At 47.8% G+C, this 22,869-nt stretch overlaps 1 protein-coding gene across 1 annotated transcript; it reads left to right on the top strand.

The window, feature by feature from the left end:
* The first annotated feature begins 5,546 nt into the window (after positions 1-5,546).
* opn6b (opsin 6, group member b) lies at positions 5,547-16,283 on the top strand. The gene is made up of 6 exons (XM_028821429.2): positions 5,547-5,714; positions 6,042-6,247; positions 7,920-8,019; positions 8,393-8,497; positions 9,370-9,593; positions 15,526-16,283. Exons 1-6 carry the CDS (start codon positions 5,606-5,608, stop codon positions 15,925-15,927), a joined length of 1,146 nt encoding a protein of 381 aa, XP_028677262.2. The 5' UTR covers positions 5,547-5,605; the 3' UTR covers positions 15,928-16,283.
* The last annotated feature ends 6,586 nt before the right edge of the window (positions 16,284-22,869 follow it).

Below are 22,869 nucleotides of genomic sequence, written 5' to 3'. Positions count from 1 at the left end.
GAAAGGTTGTCAGTGTGACCCAAACCTCAGACCCCCCCACACAAACACACGTCACAGGTTCAAATCAATTATTTATTATCAACAATACCTTCACAGTGGCTCTCCAGTACTCAAAATTCTTCTTTTATTCCTCTCTTTCCTCTCCTCCACTCCTCCAGGCGACCTCTGTCCTCCTCCTTCCCGACTCCGACTCACCCAGATGTGGCAGACGGGTTCCTTTTATGTTGGACCCTGGAGTGCTTTTGGTGCCAGCATGCCCTGTGGGCGTCCATTGGTGTACCTGCCTCCTAGCAGTTCAGGGGAGCATGAAGCATGAATAACCCCCCAAAAGTCCTTCCTTCAAGCTGGCCTCCCAGTCGGGTAATGTTTCTTCATCTAAACCTGCCGAGTATACCAGTGTACCCATTCTCCAGATGGTATCCACTGCCCAGATTCTTGTGTAGGCAGGGAGCCTCCTGCCTCTTTCCATGGCTGTTTGTCACCTGAGCCTCCCAGTCAGGCAGAGGAAGGGAGTCCATGTTGGTAGGAATGCCAGTCCCTGTCTGCCATCCATCACAGCAGGAAGTCCAAGTGTTGAGCCTTCATGCACGGCTGGTCTACGTTTAAAATGGCAGAATCTCATAATAGTGGTGTTTTATGTTCAAACAGGACTTGTATGAAGTGTTTTACAATGTGTGTGTAATCACAAGACACGAATCAATACTCTACAACTACCTTGACTTGAAAAATGGACGTATTTGGTAAGTTATTAAGCTTTTCTTACCTGCCCTAATGGCCTCCATTGTAAAGCACCGGAGTGGTAAGATATTAAGATATTTTTTTTAAATTCATAGAAAGCTCTTAACTTTAGAACACACTTTTACCAGGTAAATGTATTAATAGCATGTTTGTGAAGAAATAAGTTGGACTTGAAAAATTAACCTGTCGACGGCCCATACCAGGACAGAAGTCGGTGTGTCCCTAACTGGCTCAGCTGTGTTCTTTGTTTATTTCATCTTTGCCTTGTTTTTCAAATATTATTTTTCATGTTATGTTATGAAGTCTGTTTTTGTTTACATCGTATTATGAGTTTTCCTGTGTTTATTAATAATTTATCAATTTTCTATTCTTCATATATGTAGCAGCTTCATGTGTTCTCTGCCCTGTCCCTTTTATGTGGAGCCTAAGGAGGCAGGGCCACCTGATTATACACCTGATCCACCGGCCCCCAGCAGGTATTATGTGGACTGCCGTTTCTTCCATTTTCTGGTGTGACTCCTAATTTTTGATTTTGGGTTTTCTCTCTTTGTTGGATTTCCTGGGTTTGACCCCTGCTGTGTTTGTAAGGTTCTATTTCTGATTTGCGGCTCTCTGAATTTTTTTGATTATCATCACAAGAGATTCATTATGTTCTGCTTTATCCGTCGCCTTCCTCGCGTTCTTCATCATTCTGCTTTTCTTTCTTCCTTGTTGAAGACCATGTGCTTACCGCTGCGATTCTTACTCTGACATTCTGGCTCTTCGTAATTTGTCGCCGTCACTCCCTTCTCTTCTCTTCTCTTTCTCATTCAAGAGCAAAATAAACGAAAGGCCACAGGCCGCCTTACTGATGATGGATTTGTATCTGATCTCCACGTTCAGCTTTAATGCGGCAAGGAAAGGAAGATTAACTCAGTGGATCTCAGCACGGCTAATCTCTGCCCCATCTTTGTAATCCCGTTGAGAGGATTGTGCCGCCGTCCCATCTTGAGGTGCCAAGCGTCGTGTTACACAACCTGATCTCATCGTCTCTGTCCTCGTTCATTAATGTTATTAGTCTCTCTGCCTTTATTTTATACAGCATCCGTGTAATCCTGCAGGGTTTACTGGTTCTCTCTGTGTTTCTAACATGCGGTGCTGTGAAAAAGTGTTTGCCCCCTTCCTCATGCTCTCTTTGTTTGCAAATTTCAGATGACGGTTGGCCTCAGACCTCAAGACAAGAAAGGGGCGCTGAGTGAACACACAATACAGTTTCTAAATCAGATCCTTTTTATTCAAGGAGCAAAGTCATCCAAATGTGAAAAAGTAAATGCCCCTGTAGTTTTAATCCTGCGTTGCAGCCCCTTTACTTAGCCTCAATAACCACAGCTAATCGCTTCCTCTAATTGTGTCTCAGTCAGTCACATCGCCATACTCACATTGAGACTCGCGGTAAGTCTGCGGACGTCAGCGGCTCATTTCAGGACTTTGACTCGGCCGCTTTAGAAATTCTGAGCCTTTCTCTTGTAGGCCTTCCTTTTTGTGTCGTGTTGCAAGGCCCAATGTGTGATTGCAGCACCTTTGGCAGCGATAACTAATGCCGTGGAGTCCATTTCAGCCTTTAATTGAGACACATTGCTAGGTCTGGGAGTGTGAACTGCTTGTCACAGTGTCTCAGTTTGGTTCAAGTCAAGACTTTGACTGGGCCACTCCAGAACATTCATGTTGTTTCTCCTGGGCCATTCAGTTCTCAGTTTTCTGTTTTGGCTGCTTGTCTTGCCGCGTAACCCAAGTGCACCTCAGCTTCAGGTCACAGACAGATGACCAGCCTTTCTCCTGAAGGGTATTGTGTCCAAGTGCACAGTTCCTGGTCCTTTCAATAGTGACTCATCTTTCAAAGCATCCATACCAGCACTGCAAAGCTTAGTTGTAGGTCTGATGTTCTTCTTGCCAAACGCAAGACTTAGTGACCCTGCGTCGTCCACAGAGCTCTACTTTTGACGTGTCTCTTGTTATTCCCAAAGGCTTGGAGATCATCCCGCTGTTTCTGCCTCACTCCTCTCCCATTTCTCCTCCGTCTCTTTTTTATCGTGGCGTCATCACCACTGACCTGAGCTGAACTGAGGCTACGGAGGCCTGCAGTTCTTTGGATGTTCTTCTGTGCCCATTGGGGTCATTAAGACAGAGAAGAGTGCCCAGTTGTCCAAATGTTCTCTCTTTGCAGATAATGGCTGTCACGTGTGTTGCCTTAGAAATGGCTTTGCCAAACATGCCGGAGTTTCTTTCCGCTGATGTTCCTCTTAGATAGTTGAACTCTCCACCTCGTTCATCCCTCGTCGATCTCATTTGCCCTCCGTGTCTTTCTTACCAAGGTGCCGTCACCACTGACCTGAGTGGAGGCCTGCATTTCTTTGGATGTTCTCCTGGACCCTCTTTGGGGTCATTTGGGCAGGTCAGCCTTTACTGCACAGATTGCCCTCTGGTCCAGATGTTCTCCACTTGTAGACGACGACTCTCACTGTGATCTACCAGAGCCCCCAAGCCACGGAAACAGCTTTGTAACCCTTTGCTTGTTGGTAAGTTTCAACCACATTTTTTTCCTGACTTCTTCTGGGATTTCCTTTGATCAGGACTTGCCGTTCTTGTGGAAAACCTCACTTTCAGGGTGAGGGTCCGCATAGCGGTGAGGTTTACCTTACAGGACTGGCTGTGTTCAGTCCATGGAGCTGAATTACCAACTTTGGTCAGCTGTGTGTCAGTAAATGTAAAGTGTTAAGTGTAGAAAACTAAAATGTGAGGTCTGAAAATCGAGAGTTCACCTTATGAGAAGAATTTAGGAGTCATAGTGGACTCTAAGCTATCGACTTCCAGACAGTGTTCAGAAGACATTAAGAAGGCTCACAGAATGTCAGGTTATATAGCACCTTGATGTGTGGAGTTCAAGTCACAGGAGGTTCTGCTCAAGCTTTATAACACACTGGTGAGGCCTCATCTGGAGTCCTGGGTGCAGTTTGGGTCTCCATAAAGACATAACAGCACTGGAGAAAGTCCAGAGAAGAGCGACTAGGCTGATTCAGGGCTACAGGGGATGAGTGATGAGGAAGATTAAAAGAGCTGAGCCTTCACAGAGATGAAGAGGAGACCTGACTGAAGTGTTTAAAATGATGAAGGGAATCAGTCCAGTGGATCGAGACGGCGACTTTAAAATGAGAAGAAATTGAAAGTATGCCTCATGAGAAGGATTTAGAAGTCATAGTGGCTAACTTAAATGTCAGGTTATATAGCGCCTTGATGTGTGGAGTACAAGTCTCAGGAGGTTCTGCTCAAGCTTTATAACACACTGCTGAGGCCTCATCTGGAGTCCTGGGTGCAGTTTGGGTCTCCATAAAGACATAGCAGCACAAGAGAAGGTCCAGAGAAGAGCGACTTGGCTGATTCAGGGCTACAGGGGATGAGTGATGAGGAAGATTAAAAGAGCTGAGCCTTCACAGAGATGAAGAGGAGACCTGACTGACTGAGTGTTTAAAATGATGAAGGGAATTAGTCCGGTGGGTCGAGACGGCGACTTTAAAATGAGTTCATCGAGAACACTGGGACTTGTTAAGTGTAACTCATGGCCGACTTGTCTCCCGGTAATCTTTTTAACAAACTCCAATCCACCGTTGAGTCCCACCATTCCACAGACGCTGCTTTGATGCGAGTGGTCGATGATCTGATTTGATGTCCACGCTGAAGCTCAGATCACGACGTGTTTCTAAGCCACTTCAAGACGTGTTATCGTCCTTCCGGAGATGGCAGCCACACAGTTTCACTTGTTTTTCAAGTAGAAGTCAACGTGTAACTTGTAATATTTGCAATCTGTGAATTTTTCGGAAGTAACGCTTGGTGTACCTCTCTGGTCACTTCTTGGCCCTACACTTTTTTCTGTCTGTGTGCTTCCCCCTGGTGACGTCTTCTGTCAATATGGCGGTAATTTTCATTTTTGGTCACGTCGAGTGGCTTTAATGTCACATCATCCATACACTGCATTGCAGCATACAGCGGCACGAAATGACAGGACCACCACAGTGCAAAATGCACACAAACGCGGGACAAGCGCAAGACAAGTAAAGAACAATACAATAAAATGACTCAATAAATAAAGAATAGGAATGTGGACAGATGATAACAATTTGAAATTAAATAATAGCAGCTAGTAATGAAACACAAGCGTAGTGACAAGTGGAATGAATGTACTGCATCTACATAAGCCACTGGGCTGGGGGGCACAACAGAGTTCAGAATGCGGACCACCGTGGGGGTAGAAGCTGCTGCAGAGCCCGACAGGACTGGTTTGGGTGCTCCAGAAGCTTCTGTCAGCTGGGAGTTGGACAAAGAGACCCCGAGAGGGGTCCTGAGTGGTCCTGCAGATGCATCGTTTTAGAAATATGGCTTTACTGGCCGGCAGAGGGGTCCCAATGATCTTTCCTGCTGTATCCGTTGTAAGATCGTACGGTTTCAGGTTGTTGGCTAGAAATGTTTACAAACTGCTGAATTTCACTCTATGTTTGCTTTGTAAATCGGCAGGTGTTTTAAAAAATGCCGATCGTTACATGGCCGCAGCTCCTCGCTGTTCTTTAAGGTCTCCTCTCCCTTTACTTTTGATTCTCTTCAGCGCCTGTCGATGTAAGTTAAGTGCTCAGCTCTCGAGCCGCTCAGGATTATCCACACGCCCGCCCATCCTAATTAACGGACTCAGACTGACAGGGCTCATCGTGGCCGGGGGGCTCACCCTAATCCCATAGCCGCCCTGCCGGCCATTTCCATTTACGGGCTGATGGACGCATCCGGGACAAAACGAGGTGCGTGAAAGGACGCGAGCCCACGCGCCGACCAGCAGAGCGACACGATGGACAAGGTGCTGATGGACAGCTCCGCTCAGCGGCTGCACAACGGCTCCATGTCGGTGGTCTCCGAGCGCGGGGAGACCGCGGTCGGCGTTTACCTGCTCATCCTGGGTGAGTGCGGGGCCGCTTCGGTCCAAGTTCGTGCTCCTCTGTAGACAACGGAAGGGCGACGAGCAGCTCGACAAGTGCCCCCGCTAGGAGGAGCGCCTCGCTTTAGGCTTGGGGACCTGGCGACACGAGCGCGTCACCTTTCGTGAGGAGCGGCTTGCACGTGCGTGTTAATACAAGGCGCACGGTGCGAAATTGAAGTCCGTGTTTTCTGCTCCTCGTACAATGACCCCCTGCCAAGTGCGACCACCTTAACCAGGGACCCAGGCAGTGGGTCCCGTTATTTACAAGTGTCCTTTTGTCATCAGTTGTCGCTTTCTTCTTTTACAGGCTGCCTCTCATGGGCTGGAAACAGCGTGGTCATCGTCCTTCTCTTCAGACAAAGGCACTCGCTTGAACCCCACGACTACCTGACCTTCAACTTGGCCATCTCCGACATCAGCATCTCCGTGTTCGGCTACTCCAGGGGGATACTGGAGGTGTTCAACGTCCTGAGGGACAATGGCTACCTCATCACGGCCATCTGGACCTGCCAGGTGACTGCACTTCTTTCTTTCTTTCTTTCTTTCTTTCTAAGGGTGTGTAAAAATCTGAGTCGTTGATGCGCGTTTATTCTTTGAGTAGCTCGGTGGCGCAACAGACTGCAGAGTCACTCCGGTCGTCACCACATCGCCTGCACGCGCTGCGCGTGCCCGAGTGAAGTTTCGGGAGATTTTGTTAATTTTACGTCTCCGTGATAGAAAGAATGTGCACCGAAAGGACGTCAAGATGGATCAGTGAAGGCGCCCCCGGCCTTGATGTGGGCCTCGCTTGTCTTCGACGTTTGTGTGGAAGGACGGCCGCTCAACGCCGGCGTGAAGTGAAAAGCAACGAGGGAGGAAAAGGGTTAATCTAGTAGTTCATTCATTCATCTTGAAGGGTCTCGTTTGAATTCGAGGCCCCCCTGATTTCTTTACTTGTGCATCTCAAAGAATCCATCATTAAAATAAACGTCTAATCGACCAGAATACATTTAATCAAGTGTTTCTATTGTGTAGGGCCATCTGTCTATCTATTATATAGTGCCTTTCACATTATCTATCTATCTATCTATCTATCTATCTATCTATGTCCAGTGTATTATATAGTGCCTTTCACATTATCTATTTTTCTATCTATTGACTAGCATTAGTATCGTCAGTTGTATTGTGGCGTCATATCAGGAGTAACGTGCTTCGTGTTTAAGGCGCTATATCACATAAGCACTGCTTCTATATAATTGACTCATTTGATTTGTACTATTATTACAGCACAGATTTTTTTTCCGTCAAGTGCCTTACAGTATATTAAAGGCGCTTTATTAAAGATTAACCGTTTGACTCACCAGAATGTGCCTCTCTATATTTGACTCGCATTATTATTGTCATTTTATCCGTAACGCCATTTTCACGTATAGTGCTACATGTTTGAGGCGCTATATAAAACAAACACTGCCGGACTGATTGGAGTCCACCTCTGTATAATTGACTCATCTGATTATTTTCACTTTTATTGTCTATTTTATTACAGGAATATTTTTCACGTCCCATATATTGAAGGCGTTATATAAAACATAATTGGCGCCTGCCTGTGTAATGTTGTCACTTTTTTTGTAAAGTGATTTATGATAAAGGCGCTATATAAATCCAACACGGGTTGCCTGAGTGGTCTCTGCTTCTGTCTAATGCAGTAATCAGAGTCGTGTGCCTTTCATTGTGTCACCTTCTGTTAAAGGCGTCACGTAAACTAAAGCCCGCCTGTCTAATCGTCGTCTAATTGTCCAATAAATTCCACTTTTTTTCCCCTGTCCACTGTGTAATGAGTGACGGGCGCTCGTTTGCCCCCTCATTATTTTTGTCACTTTAATTGATCTTCATGTGGAGTGTTTAAAGGCGCTATATAAAACAAAGACCGGTTGACTAATTCAATTGCCCCCTTATTTTTCCAGGGGGGGGGGGTGCACTTACTCGCCTATGAATTGCACTTCTTTCCCTGTCCACTGCGCTCCTTTTGGTTGAGTGCCTACCTTGTGCCCACCGGCGCTTAACCGGCTGGTCCTCGGTGCCAGCCCCTGCCCGCCGCCTGCCTCTAAAGTTTTTTCCTTTTTCTTGGCATTCGCTCGCATTTTTCCATTCCATGCGGTGCCCTTGCGCGCCCTTCACTCTGATCTCTCAATGTCCCCTCTGACAGATGGACGGATTCCTAATCCTGCTCTTTGGACTCCTCAGCATCAACACTTTGACAGCCATCAGCGTCATCCGATACATCAAAGGATGCCAGCCTCACCAAGGTATGCCAGCTGTGCCTTGCCAAGCCGCCTGCCTGCCTGCCAACGCTGTTTTCTCATTTCAGGTGTTGACAGGACAATCGGAGAGGCGCTGAAAGTGACACCGCGGCAGGCAGGGGATGCATGGCTTTAGTCCTGGGGGACCACCCTTCTAAAGGAGAAAAGGCAAGACGCAGGCGCCCATCCCGTGCTGCCCCTCACGGAGACTGGCCGTCTGAAATCACAAAGCCTCCGTGTCCTGATTTGGGTGTCGCGCCCTTTGTCCCTAAACTCTCTCTGTATATAATATATGTGTGTGTGTGTTTATATAGCGCCACCGATGTGCTGTCATGTCCTAAATGTTCTTTTCCTCTTTCTGGTCCCTCTTTTCTTTCAGCTTATAGAGTTGACACGCGCAGCGTGGCCCTGATTTTAGGGCTGCTCTGGCTGACGGCTCTTTTCTGGGCAGGATCGCCGCTTGTTGGATGGGGCAGCTACACAGGTGAGGGCAGCGGGCCGGAGGACGGGGGCGTGGAGTGAGTCTGCGTGACGTCACCGCTTACGTATTCTCAGCGGGCTCGGTTTTTACGCGACTTTTAGAAACGCTTTGATGATTTCCAGTAGATTTGCAGCTCATCTGCCGGCCGAATTACGCGTTTGTTTTGGTGGTCCCGCGGTGATGGGACAGTGGAAAGCGCTCTCGACTGGTGACGGCCATTTCGACTCAATGCATCGAATTGTATTAGTGAATCGATACGTTTGATTCTTTTCTAAGGTCAGTTTAAACTTTGGTTCCTTTTTTTGTTCGGGGGTCCCTCTGATCGCATCATAAGAATATCATTGAATAATCTGCACGTTCTTTTCATATACAGCATGTAGTGTACATATGTGTTTATAAAATATAACATAATAATTCATATTATTGCTCCTTAATTTGTATTTACTTGCCTTGCGCCCTGTGTTGGCTGGGATTGGCTCCAGCAGACCCCCGTGACCCTGTAGTTAGGACATAGCGGGTTGGGTAATGGATGGATGGATGGATGGATTTTGTACTTAATTATCTGTAAATATATGATTTGATTCTATATAATTCATTACATACTCAACCGGATAATTCATACGCCATTGCCCTGTTTGCCTACACCTTTCAGATGCGCAATTTCAATAAGACGTGAAATTACAGGACCACACGTGAACGAGAATGTGCGGCTCGTGCTGATTTGTAGTGCAGAGGCAGAGGTGCCAGGCCAGAACACGTCACCTTTCATAAATGTCACCTGTACAGTGGCCGTGTGTCCCGTTCCTCCATGTCGGTCATTGTCCCTTTCCCGTGAACACGTCTGCTTTTTATTTCTTCTTGTCTTTCCATTGCAGGCCGCAAGTACGGGACTTGTGAGATCGACTGGATGAAGGCGACCTTCTCCCGGGCCTACAGGTCCTACGTGGTTGGCATCTTTTTCTTCAACTTCTTCCTTCCCGTCTCCATTATGGTCTTCTCGTATGTGTCCATCATCCGAACCGTCCGCTCGAGCCACAAGTCAAGCCGGGGAGGCGAGGTGACGGAGCGTCAGCGGAGGATCGAACACAACCTCACACGGGTAAGCGTGGAGGACGATCAGAATAACAAGGGGGCCTTGTAGCAGCCCCTCTGCCGTCGGGTGGCAAACATCCTACTGGGGCTGTTAGGAGAGCCCCCTGGTGTGCTGATCAGGGGGGTACCACAAAACGTTCAGAAATGAAGCTCAAGTGCTGCTGGAGGTGCCCTTGGACATTCGGTCAGAAGCCACCGTGTGGTCTTCACCAGTCCACAGGGACATGACAGTCTCAGTCTCTGTCCTGCTTAATCCAGTTCTGGGCCCCCGGGGGGTGGAGCCTATCCCAGTAGCACGTGGTCCAAGGCAGGAACGCACCTTGGATAGAATATCCAGCCCATTTGGTGTCACCTGGAAGTTCAGCCAGCTTGTCTTTTATGTCCCCGTCGTATTATTTATGCATAGTAGCAGTTGGAGATTATTGGCCCAAGATTTCAGGTTAATGGAAGCACAGAAGCAGGAGTGAGGAGGACATCGGGTAAGACGGTTTGATGACATTCTGTATTTGAATATGACACTAGAGAGAGCGGTGACATGTGGCCTGCTGGTCAGACATACAAGTGAGAATTCCAGTGCTCTCTGCACACGTCCTCTACTGTCCTAACGTAGTGAGCCAATCGGCAGTGCTGACCCCTAGTGGCCAAGGCATTAACTTATAAACTATGGCTGGCACTTAAGTCTGTCTTTTTACCTGAAAGTGTGGCCTCCTAGTGGCCAAAGCCTCAACTGTAAACTACTGGTTTGCTGTTTTCTTGTCATTAAAATGACGTTCTGAATTGTACTGCATTCTTGTTTATCGTGGTGTCAGAGAGCAGTGACACATTGCAAGTCGTACTGTACTCTGCACGTGTGACAATATTATGCTAACTATGCTGTACTCCGCTAGACGGTGAGATTTTATACTCATCCAGTGAACAGCCCTACGTGTGTCTTCTCGTTCGGCAGTGTTGCCCCCTAGTGGCCAAGGCTTTACATTACAAACCAGCGACCATCAGGAAGACCTAAGTGTGTATTCTTACTGGGGCCCTCTAGTGGCCAAGACACTGAACTGTCACCTAAAGAGTGAACTTTGATTTGACTATTAAATCCCGTTACGTTATGTACGCTGCCACTCCATTCTTGTTAATCACAGGTCAGTGCTTCGTGTTCTCTTGTGTTCCTCTTTGTCTTTTTGAAAGTCTGACCACTCGTTTTTGGGTTGTTTTTTTTTTTGCCCCAATTCTAAATCTGTCATCAGTTTTGTGACCAGAGTCTCATTTTTTTTGGCGGGGCAGTATTCACCTCCATGTTGTTTATTTATATTGTGACCCGTCTTATCATCCCGTCGTCACAATGACTATGTGGGGGACATGTCGTCAAAGGTCACGATGTGACAGGTTAACAAGGGGCCATTTGGGGCAGTTCCTCATCCTAGTTTCCAGATTCTATGTTTCTAAAATAACAGTAATAATAATAATACATTTTATTTATATAGCGCCTTTCCCATGCTCATCTATCTTCTCATACCCTTTCCCTGGTTTTCCTCGTGTTTTACATTTCATTCAGAGCCTCCTGCTTCACCTCCTGTGATGTGCCCTTTGACTTGTATTGATGTCGAGTTACGCAAGACGTCAAGCTGTTTGGGAACCCCCCCCCCCCCCCATTTTAGGTGCTTTTAGGACCACCGTTTGTGCAGGAAGCGACCCCCTTATGACAAAATGTAAACCCATACAGTAGGAGTCTTCAGAAAAAACAACCAGTAGGACTTGAGGTCGTGCCGTTCACCTCAACAGACCCCCCTAATGAAATATGAGGGGCCAAAGTTACACAAAACGTAGAAAAACTGGAGATTGGTAATGTCGGCATGTGGACTGTCACTTCATGCAGTTTGAGGTGGCTCATCACGACTGGGATCATATGTTAGAGACTGGATTCCTTTCCGGTGGTCCTCACCCTCCATGTGTGGGGTGGGGTGTGGCATGTGGGGTGTCGTTTCAGACCACCTCAAGGTCAGAGATATGAATCGGAGGTTATTTTCAATTTTTGATCCTTCACTAACCCCCCATAGACCTCCATCAGAGGGTGAAGAATGAAAAATTTCAATTACAATTGAGAATATTTGGAATTTTGCGTTTTGCCGTTTGGTTTGTGAATCTCTCCCGACGTCTCTCGATTTAGGAGTTTGTCTCGTGTCCTGACCTTTAATCAGTTGTATCACATTGTAGCAGCGCTACATAAATTTCCTAAAACTCCCAGCAGCCCTGGTGATCTTCCACCATTGGGCAGCTTCAGGGTGGCTGGGGCTGCTGGGAATTTAAAAAGAGCCAAAAAGACGGCGAGAGGATTGCATTCGTTGGTGTGTGTTGTGTGTATTTCTTTCTACGCATCCCTCGGTCTCGGATTGCAGCTACAGCCACCCTGGAGTGACAGTTGTAGGTGGCACACGGGATGGACGGGCATCCCAGCAGGGAGTTGCAAAGGACAGGACCACCTGAATGGACAGAAAGGCATCCCAGCCAAGAGAGGGAAGGAGGTCACACCTGGACAAGACTTCCCTAATAGAGGGATGGACATCCCAGCCAGAGGAGAAGAAGGTGGTTTCTTACCCAGTTGGGAAGCCCCAGGCAACTGGAAAGGCATCCCGACTGGAGATGTTTTGAGTGCCTTCCCTGGCCAGGAAGAAAAATAAGGACAGGGAAGAACTGTCGCTGGGCTCTGCTTATTCCCCCAGGACGCTAGATGGCAGTGGCCCTGGGAACTGGTACCCAGTTGGAAACCAGTAGGGCATGCTGGGAAATGTAGTTTGGCAGCACAGCCCTGCTGGGGTCCATGGGTGCCACAAGAGGGCGCTGCAGGGAGATGTGCTCTCTGCTATCTGGGACTTCCGTATGACTCTGAAGTGCCTCCAACGGGCAACAGCCCTGGCACCGGAAGTACTCCCGGGTCCTCAATAAAAGGGGCAGCACTCCCTTATCCAGGTGAGTCGGAGCTGAGAGGAGGGAAGGCAACACTCGACTGGAGGAGGTGGACGGACGGACGGATGGACGACAGGAGAGGTGAACGGGTGCTTTTGGAGGAATTGTGTAATAAAGACACCTTTATTTGTACCCGGGACTGCATGTGTGTCTCACTGGCGCCCCCGTTTGGTCACACAGTTTCATTCACAATTGATTTGCTTGTCCAGCGCCTGCTTGCTTGTGTGATTTTGTCTTTGTCCGGCGGGCTCTCCCAACGTCTCTGATTCTTTACACGCCGCACAGAACTCGGCAGGACAAACCGTTAATAACATTCATGGAGATGTTCACGTGGCGCCCCAGTTGGACCGGACTGTGTCTCGGACTGTGTCTCGTACGTGTGGATGGTTTATCGTCTAGCGCCGAGTGTTTTGTTCGGTTTCTTCTTTGCTGTGTTCGTAAATTATTATCGCTGTCAGGGGAGCAGAGGAGGGCTTTTGCATTCGCGTTGGTTGTTTCAGTAGACCACCAGGAGTACCAGCGTGTCACCTGCACACCCATCGTCCTGTCACGGGTGACACGGAACAGAAACCTTACAAGAACTCGCTCAACTCGCTTCAGTTCACAGATTAAAATGAATAAATTCACGTCCAGAGTTCACCATTTCAGTTTTGAACTTGTTCACGTTCAGTTCATTTTGTATCTTTTAAGGAGTGACAATAAATGAGCCGTGAGTTTACTTTTGTCAATTTTGCATGCCTTATATTAGGCTATTACACTGTTCTTTAATAATGTACAATAATTATGAAGACTTTTTTATTTAAATACACTTTATTGAGTTATACCCGTAGTACTAGGGTGTTGTACCGTGTTAGCCATTATGAATGTAGAAAAAAGCCAAACAAAATGACACCTTTTATTGGCTAACTAAAAAGATTACAACCCTAACCCTAACCCTAATTTTGAGTTATACCCAGCAGCAAACACATAGAATCATATATGCTAATATCCTCCTGGTCAAAAAAGAAACTAAACAGATGCAAGTAGACATATAAATGGCCGCTCAGTTTCCAACCATGTAACACAAAGTGTGGAAGCCGCGTGTAGATGAACTAACTTATTACGCTGCTGGTCAAAATTCGCGTCACATATTGTACGTCCAACGGGGAAAAATATAAAGTGGCCTCGCGAAGTCCAACGTTATCCTAAAAGTGAAAGCGGAGCGTCACCGAGTGTTCGAGTCAGCGGGGCTGCAGCTTAAGCACAAGAGGCAGACACAGACAGCGCCGATTTGATTTGACGATATAATAAATAAATAAATAAAGGCAAAACATTCGTACGAAATAAATATTCGTAAAGATCCACTCTTTGTTCTTATCCGAGTACCGTATTCTTATTCGGCTCCACCCCGACATGACACTGTAAGGCGAAATGTTTAATCAGGACGTAAAGCAGAGCCAGAATGTCACCGCAAACTGAAGTCGCTCACCTTCAGGGTCTTCACTTGTAAATACGTCACGTTAAGTTCAACGTTCGTAGAGAAATGCGCTTATTGAATGAAGGCGCTCGTTTGAAGTAACTCATTCAGGCACAACACTGTAAAGCTGCGCTTCCTCGCACTTAAATATGACGGACTGTACCTGGATGGGTGAAAGTTCTTGCTTAACTGAGCAGCCAAAAGAAGAATCGAAAATAAGATCTCATGTAGAAAACGTGAAAGTGTAATTTCGATTTTGAATAAATTCACTCAGTTACGGTGAATTAGGATTACAAATTATCAAGGAAAGGAACAACATTTAGAACAAGCTGTCTACTCGCCAAGAAGATAACCTGAATTCAGAGGGTGAAGTGAAGACACCAAGCTGGACAGACGTCGACTATTCTCGTAAATCTCTGCGTTGTTTACTACTAGAATGGAATGTGAGGATTCTGGGAAAAAAAAGAGGTGCGCGCGCTGCGTCCACAAATACCGTCTGGTGTGCGGCTGTCAGTTCTTACCAATGATAAGGATCTGGAGATTCTCAAATTAAAGGAGTAGTCACAATTCCGAACATTTTCAAAATTTTATAAACTCCTCATGTGCGTTAGAAATGAGGACGGTTGGCAGCCCTAGAAGTGCATGTCAGACCGAAGCCAGGAAGGTCGTCTTTACTCCGAGAGTCGTTAGATTTGATCAACGTCATTAATCCCACGGGGGAATTTTAAATTCAAATTCTGGGACAGATTAGCAAGACGTGGAGTTGAAGCCGAAACTTGGACAACTTTTCAGAAGGACCTGGAGGGGATACTGGGGGCAGCTTAGCTGTGAGCTAAAGAAACGAGATTCACGGACACGACCCCCCCCCCCCCCCATAAGGCCAAAGCCCCCCACAGATTGAATAAAAGTTCAGGGGCAGCACATCCTGCAGTGTATGTCACCCACATCGGCTTAGCAGGCACTAAAATACGAGTGGGGACCTTGGTGTCTGGGCTTTGAAAGCGTTTGGCTTTGGGATTTTTGGATTGACTTTTGTCTGGAGTGGAGAGCTGAAGGGGGCACAGGTGGGCTCACTCGAGGACGTGTTCGAGCAGCGCCTGTAATCGACATCGATCAAGAATGTCATTTGGAGTGACGGTGTTACTCGGTTATGAACTATGAGATGCCCAAGGTGACTCGAGACGGGCTCAGGGCATCACAGACAGGAGTGACGTCACCGGACTTCCAGAAGATCTGCTTCTGCTCTACGGGTTGAACGGGACAGTAATCGCGTCCCCCCAACCCCCCCAGTCACCATTGGAGGTATTCTGACGTCACTGGAGCCCTGAAGGTGCTCCCCCAGCGCGTCTGTCCGACTGCGTGTCACACAAACACAGAAATTCTAGTGAGGTCATCAACTGTCGTGTGACTAGAGGGGTCTAAACTGTTGAAGAATTGACACAGCAGTAAGGCGCTACATTATATAAGACACAGATTTCCAAATGACAGATCTCACTTGATTCACCCCTGACTCTTCTTTCTCTTCCAGGTGTCCTTTGTCATCTGCGTCGCCTTTCTCTTGGCCTGGTCACCTTATGCCGTCATTTCCATGTGGTCCGCCTGTGGACTTCAGGTGCCCCCACTCACCAGTGTCGTGGCCAGCCTGTTCGCCAAGACTGCCAGCTTCTACAACCCCTTCATCTACATGGGCATGAGCTCGAAATTCAGGAATGACCTGCGCAAGCTCATCCATTGTGTGGGCCGGAAAAGCCAGCGAGGGGCACTGCCACCACCTGCCATCTATAGCACAGCAGAAGAGCCCCAGCCAGCCCATGACATGCCACCTACTGGGGTCCACGATGGTGTGGACCCTTCAGAGAAGGGCAGGAGGCCATCGAGGACCACTAGCTTGGTCATCCAGCATCATGCCAGCCAATCAGGCCGCCTCTGATCCACTGGAGCGGGAATGCCAGGCTGGACTAAGTGAAGGTGGGCCATCACCGGGGTCCCTGACAACGAGGAGTCTGAAAATGAAGCAAGCAGGGTGGAAATTTTGGAAGTTTTTTTAATTTTGTGAACAGCTTCTCTCCAGTCTTTCTCTTCGGGTGCTTTTTTACGTTTGTGTTTTGCGGGTTTGCACATTGCAGCGTGTTCTATAAATATAAAGCATCAAGTGTCGATGATTTGGGTATAAAGTTCTCAGCCTTCATCCACCTTCTCTTCTCACATTTGGGAGTAATGAATGGCGCAGAGAGATAAGCAGAGGGCACAAAGCAGAACTCCACCCACCAGGGGGCGCCAGTCATCGCTGGCTTGGGTTTTATTCTGGTCCACCAAGCTGGTCATCCACTTCTGTGCTCACCTTACTCCACGCTGAAGGCAGCATCGGCCACAGCAGGGTCCATCCTGTAGGGGGCGCCAGGCCGTGTGTGTATTATCTGTTTATAGGGTCCCTGTTGTCACGGGGGGGCAGACTCCAGGAATTCTGGGAGTTAAGTAAATCCATGCAGAGGTGCAGCTCAGCGTCATTGAGAGCCGGTCTGGGTCAGCGGGGAGTGAAGCCCCCAGAAGTGATCTCAGTGCCCGCCGTCTGTCCGTCTATCCAGCTTCTGACCTGCTGAGACCACCTTTAGGGTCACAATGAAGGACAAGGAATGGGGGTGACCTCAGAGGTGGGCACAATGCCACTCTGCCAACGGGTACAATCACTGGTCTTTGGGATGGAAAATCAGAGCAGCTGAGGATTCCATCACAGTGACTTTCCACGATCAGCTTGGTATCTCAAGTTGAAGTTACTTCTTCACAAACAAGTTACGTATGCATTTGACGCACAAAACTGTGTTCTCGAGTTCACTCGCTTTCACATCTTGGCTGCACTGGCGCTTTACATTGTAGTCTATGGGGCACAGGGGGGGTGCGGGCGGGGGGCATAAAGACGTAGCAAATCGGTCCCTTTATAAGCCAAGACGGCCATCGAGTTTTGATCTGCACCTTGTGACTTCACACGCATTGTTTTATACAAGACAAAGAAACCCCAATATTAGGAGCTTGTGACACTTTTAGAGAAGACCACCGGCGTGTGACAGTCCAGCACGAAGACTTCCTGGGCAGCAGCCTTACACCCCCGGGGGGCTGTGGTTTCATTCTGACAGACCAAAGCGCAGTAAACCCTTAGACTCGTGTGGTTGATTTTCTTTTCATTTACTTCTGTATTTATGTGAGAATTCGCACCAGCAAACAGAAAACGTGTCCTTACCAGGGATACGCGACTAGACGAGTATGTCTGGGCAGCATGGTGGCGCAGTGGGTAGCACTGCTGCCTCGCAATTAGGAGACCTGTCTGGGTTCGCTTCCCAGGACCTCCCTGTGTGGAGTTTGCATGTTCTCCCCGTGTCTGCGTGGGTTTCCTCCCACAGTCCAAAGACATGCAGGTTAGGGGCATCGGCGACCCCTTGTGTGTGCTCATTGTGTCTGTGTGTGTGCCCCGTGGTAGGCTGACACCCTGCCCGGGGTTTGTTTCCTGCCTTGCACCCTGTGTTGGCTGGGATTGGCTCCAGCAGACCCCCGTGACCCTGTAGTTAGCATATAGCAGGTTGGGTAATGGCTGACTGTCTGACTGACGATTATTTCCTGATCCCGTTGTTGTCACAAACACGTGACAGAAACACAGACGGCGCCGATCAACACTCGACTGGAACAATGGACGTGTCTGGAAGGTCTGTAAGCTTTTTCTGTGCCCCATACCCTCTGTTGTAAAGCGCCAGAGTGGGCAACATCATTTCTTTTAATTGACAGAAAGCCCTTAACTTTAGAACACAATGTCATGTGCTGTAGGAGGAGGAAATAAGATGAAGAGCACCATACAGGCGAAAGGAACTATATACAGTAAATAGATATAGATAAGATAAGCCAATATTACAGGTACATGTGAAAGACACTAAATAAGAGATGAATAGACAGATAGATGAAAGGCGCTATATAGGTAACACACCATATTACAGACATCGACATACAGTGCTGTGCAAAAGTGTTAGGCAGGTGTGAAGAAATGCTGTAAACAAAGAATACTCTCAACAATGGAAGTGTTAATCATTTATTTTATGCAGTGAATGAACAAAAGAGAAATCGAAATCAAATCAATATTTGGTGGGACCACCCTTTGCCTTCAAAACAGCATCAATTCTTCTAGGTACACTTGCACACAGTTTTTGAAGGAACTCGGCTGGTAGGTTGTTCCAAACATCTTGGAGAACTAACCCCAGATCTTCTGTGGATGTAGGCTTCCTCACATCCTTCTGCCTCTTCATGTAATCCCAGACACACTCGATGATGTTGAGGTCAGGGCTCTGTGGGGGCCATACCATCACTTCATACCAGGACTTCTTGTTCTTCTTTACGCTGAAGATAGTTCTTAATGACTTTGGCTGTATGTTTGGGGTCGTTGTCCTGCTGCAGAATAAATTTGGGGCCAATCATACGCCTCCCTGATGGTATTGCATGATGGATAAGTATCTGCCTGTATTTCTCAGCATTGAGAACACCATTAATCCTGACCAAATCTCCAACTCCATTAGCAGAAATGCAGCCCCAAACGTTCAAGGAACCTCCACCATGCTTCACTGCTGCCTGCAGACACTCATTATTGTACCGCTCTCCAGACCTTTGATGAACAAACTGCCTTCTGCTACAGCCAAATATTTCAAATTTTGACTCGTCAGTCCAGAGCACCTGCTGCCATTTTTCTGGACCCCAGTTCCTATGTTTTCGTGCATACTTGAGTCGCTTGGCCTTGTTTCCACGTCAGAGGTATGGCTTTTTGGCTGCAACTCTTCCATGAAGACCACTTCTGGCCAGACTTGTCCGGACAGTAGATGGGTGTACCTGGGTCCAACTGGTGTCTGCCAGTTCTGAGCTGATGGCACTGCTGGACATCTTCCGATTTTGAAGGGTAATAACCTTGATGTGTCTTTCATCTGTTGCACTAAGTTTCCTTGGCCGACCACTGCGTCTACGATCCTCAACGTTGCCCGTTTCTTTGTGCTTCTTCAAAAGAGCTTGAACAGCACATCTTGAAACCCCAGTCTGCTTTGAGATCTTTGTCTGGGAGAGACCTTGCTGATGCAGTAGAACTACCTTGTGTCTTGTTGCTGTGCTCAATCTTGCCATGACATGAAACTGTCTTCACAACCTCACCTTGGTAGCACAGTTTGGCTGTTCCTCACCCAGTTTGAAGCTGTTTCTGTTTCAGTTCATGACTGTGTTTGAACCTCCGTGTGACATTGATGATCATTAGCACCTGTTTGGTAGAATTGGTGGATCAGACACCTGACTAGAATCCTACAAAATCCCTGACTTTGTGCAAGTGGACCTCTAAGAATTGACGCTGGTTTGAAGGCCAAAGGTAGGAACACCAAATATTGATTTGATTTCGATTTCTCTTTTGTTCACTCACTTTGCATTTTGTAAATTGATAACAATAAACAATCATTATTTATATTTCTGAAAGCATTCTTTGTTTACAGCATTTTTTCACACCTGCCTAAAACTTTAGCACAGTACTGTAGATAGTTAATAAACTATATAAGATATAGAAGAGAAGCTCTATATAACAGAGACACAGATATCACACCATATCAGAGATAGACAGATGTGAACAGCACTATATGATGGAGCGTAAAAAGAACAGACGCCACAGGGACAAGTGAGTACTCCCACCGGCCAGTCGCTCCTCCTTACGCTGAACACCCCGCTAGTCTTAGCCAAGATCCACAAGTTCCTTGTTTCCAACCAGTCCCAGAGAGGAGGAGCTGCTGGGCTTTGGAGTGTGGCATGCAGGCCAATGGTGTCATACGTGTCGATGCACAAGACGTCACTAAAAGTTACCAATTTCAAATATTTGAGTCCACTTTGACGGTGACACTTGAGCGTGTGCCAACACGATGGTTTCTATGACCTCGAGGTGCCAAGGTACCTTAAGGTGAAGATTTGCAAAATGGTCTGCAGACCAGACACCCTGCAGGGGTACAGCGTGTTGGCCAAAGCAAGCGCTCCACGTTATGGAAGTTCTGATGCCCCGTTGGACACTTGGACTGACCGAGCTCGACCACGATGGTGAATGAGGATGTATGGAGGATTGTGGAAGTAGCAGTGGTGTGGCAAGGGGGGACATCTGTCCCTGGGCACAGCATCCAGGGTGCGCCATTTTAAAATTTTCTTTCCCTTCCCCATTGCATTTTGGCAAACAGGAGGGGGGCACAAAATCTTCAGTTGTCCCCGGGTGCTGAAAACTCTAGCTACGCCTCTGGGAAGTAGCGCCAGTTACTAAGACGATGCCTGAAGCCTGCCGCCGATAATATGGACACGCGGTCCACAGCAATGACCAGACAGTTGGAAAGATGGCATTCTATTTTAGTCCGAGAGCAAGATGGTGAAACAAACACTGGCTCGATTGACTAAAACGAAGATAAGTGACAGGTGAACGTCACTCCTGAAGACGCCCTCAACTGGAGCAACTGGTGCAGTAGACACTGCAGAGTGGCACACACGCTAAGAAAGAAGACAAGTACGGGGCACTGAAGATTGTGCCAGTTCTGTACACAATGTGAACTAACCTGGCATCGGTGAAGCCACGATGCTACCCATCGTGCCACTGTGCTACCCCACATTGGTCTTGCCATGTCTGCAGTTGCTCGTGTGTCGCCATATATCTGCTGTAAAGCTCTGCTCCATTGCCAAAAACTCCCTAAAACATTGAAATGCCAACACAAGCATGCAAGCAAGCGCATGGCAGGTTTACTTGGCACCTGCTAAACTGACTGCTCCTAGCTGGCCGCTTTGGCCGCGTCCTCCACTCAGATGCAGGGTTTGCTGACGTCTGCTGTCCGCAGCTTGGCAGTGCGGCTAATTCCTCTGCTATCTCGGGGCTGCCCGCTGACACACGAGTTTTGAAGGAAACATCAAAGTCAGGAAATCCAGCAGCCCACCCTAAGATGACTTTGACTGCTAAGGATCTCCTTCTGCTTCATCTCACAAAAGGGTGGCCATCGATAATTACGATGACACAATGCACTTGAGCCGTGCAGCCGAGTGATGACGGCGTTGGACTGGAAATCACAACGCCGTCACTTCAGGCTGTGCCATTTGTCCCCCTGTGTGGCCCAGTCACCTGTAAAGCAGCTTGGTGTGGTGACAATAATGGAAAGGTGCTGTGTGGAGTAACGGTGCTCTCCACCCAGTGATTCAGGAGACATTCGGACCCTTCATTGTCTTCTCATTTTTGTTTCGTTGCAGCCTTGTGCTAAAATAGTAAAACCCCCCGCCCTTCAAGCAACACTCAATACCCCAGAAGGACAAAGTGACTTGTTTAGGAGTTTGTTGTTAATATATAAAAATAAAAAAAATGAAATTTGACACTGGCACAAGTATTGAGAGCCTTCCCTCAGCACCTAAGGCAGCCATTCAACTTGGAGTCTTCTTGGGTTGGACACGACAAGCTTTGCACCCCTGGATTTGGGGATTTATCTGCCATTCTTCTCTGCAGAGCCTCTCAAGCAGGTTGGATGGAGACCAGCAGTGGACAGATGTTTTCCGGTCTCTCCAGAGATGTTGTATTGGGTTTGAGTTTGCGTTCCAGCTGAGCCACTCAGGGACATTCCTAGAGTCACACTAAGCCACTCCTGTGCTGTCTTTGCTTTGTCCTGTTGGACGGTGACCCTTCAGCCCAGTGTGAGATCCAGAGCACTTTGACAAGGGTTTCATTAAGACATATCTCCAAACTTTGCTCTGTTCAGCTTTTCCTCAACCCTGACTAGTCTCCCAGTCCCTGATGCCACCACCATCATGCTTCTCCATTGGACTGACATCACGTAGGTAATCAGCAGTGTCTGCTTTCCTCCTGATGTGATGCTCAGAACCTCACTGTTGGTGTCATCAGACCAGATAAGCTGGTTTCTCACACTCTAAGAGTCCCTTTAGGTGCCTTTTTTTGCAAACTCCAGAACTTCATAATATTAGAACAGTCTGGATGAGAACAGGCCATTCGGCCCAACAAAGCTCGCCAGTCCTATCCACTTAATTCTTGTACTGTCTACTGCACTACGTGGTCACTTATTCTACGTGTCTGTGGTTCTCTGTATAAAGAAAAACTTCCTAAAGTTTGTACGAAATTTACCCTTGTGAGACGCAGCCCGGACACAGACAGACAGACGGACATTGTTATATCACCCAACACACGTTTATTATTTACACTATTGACAAAAGTCACTGCACAAACCCAGTGCCTCCAGCACCCATCCCCCAAAGTCCAGGCCTCTCCTTCCAGTGCCTTCCTTCTTCAGGCCGCCTCCGAGACTTACGTCCACCTCCGCCCGACTCCAGTCTTCTTCCCCTCAGCACCTCCGGGTGTGGTAGAAGTGCTGAGGTCCAGGGCTCTCCAGGCACTGGGGCGCCCCCTGGCGGTGACCATGGGCCCCTACAGGGTTGAGCTTCCCAGCTTTGTACCCGTGAACCCCAAAGGAACCAGGGCGGTTGCCCCCTCGTGGTTTGGAGTGACCATGGATCTTCTAGAGCTGGCTGTCTGGTCAAACTGAGAAATGGACAAACTGGATGCTGCGCCCGGGGACAGATGTACCCCCCTTGCCACGCCACTGCTACTCCCACAATCCTCCATACATCCTCATTCACCATCGTGGTCGAGCTCGGTCAGTCCAAGTGTCCAACGGGGCATCGTGAGCCCTCCTCCTATCCTCCTGGGCGTCCCACACCCTTCACAAGTTTCCAGTGGTGTCCCTGTGTTCTTGATGAACTCATTTTACAGTCACCATCTCGATCCACATCCATGTATCTTCTGGTCACTCTGCCATAATAAGTAGACCAGATAAGGGGAGTGTTGCAG

Source organism: Erpetoichthys calabaricus, chromosome 16 (genome assembly GCF_900747795.2).
Source record: "Erpetoichthys calabaricus chromosome 16, fErpCal1.3, whole genome shotgun sequence".
Lineage (NCBI taxonomy): Eukaryota > Metazoa > Chordata > Cladistia > Polypteriformes > Polypteridae > Erpetoichthys > Erpetoichthys calabaricus.
This window is presented reverse-complemented; position numbering and strand designations above follow the sequence as displayed.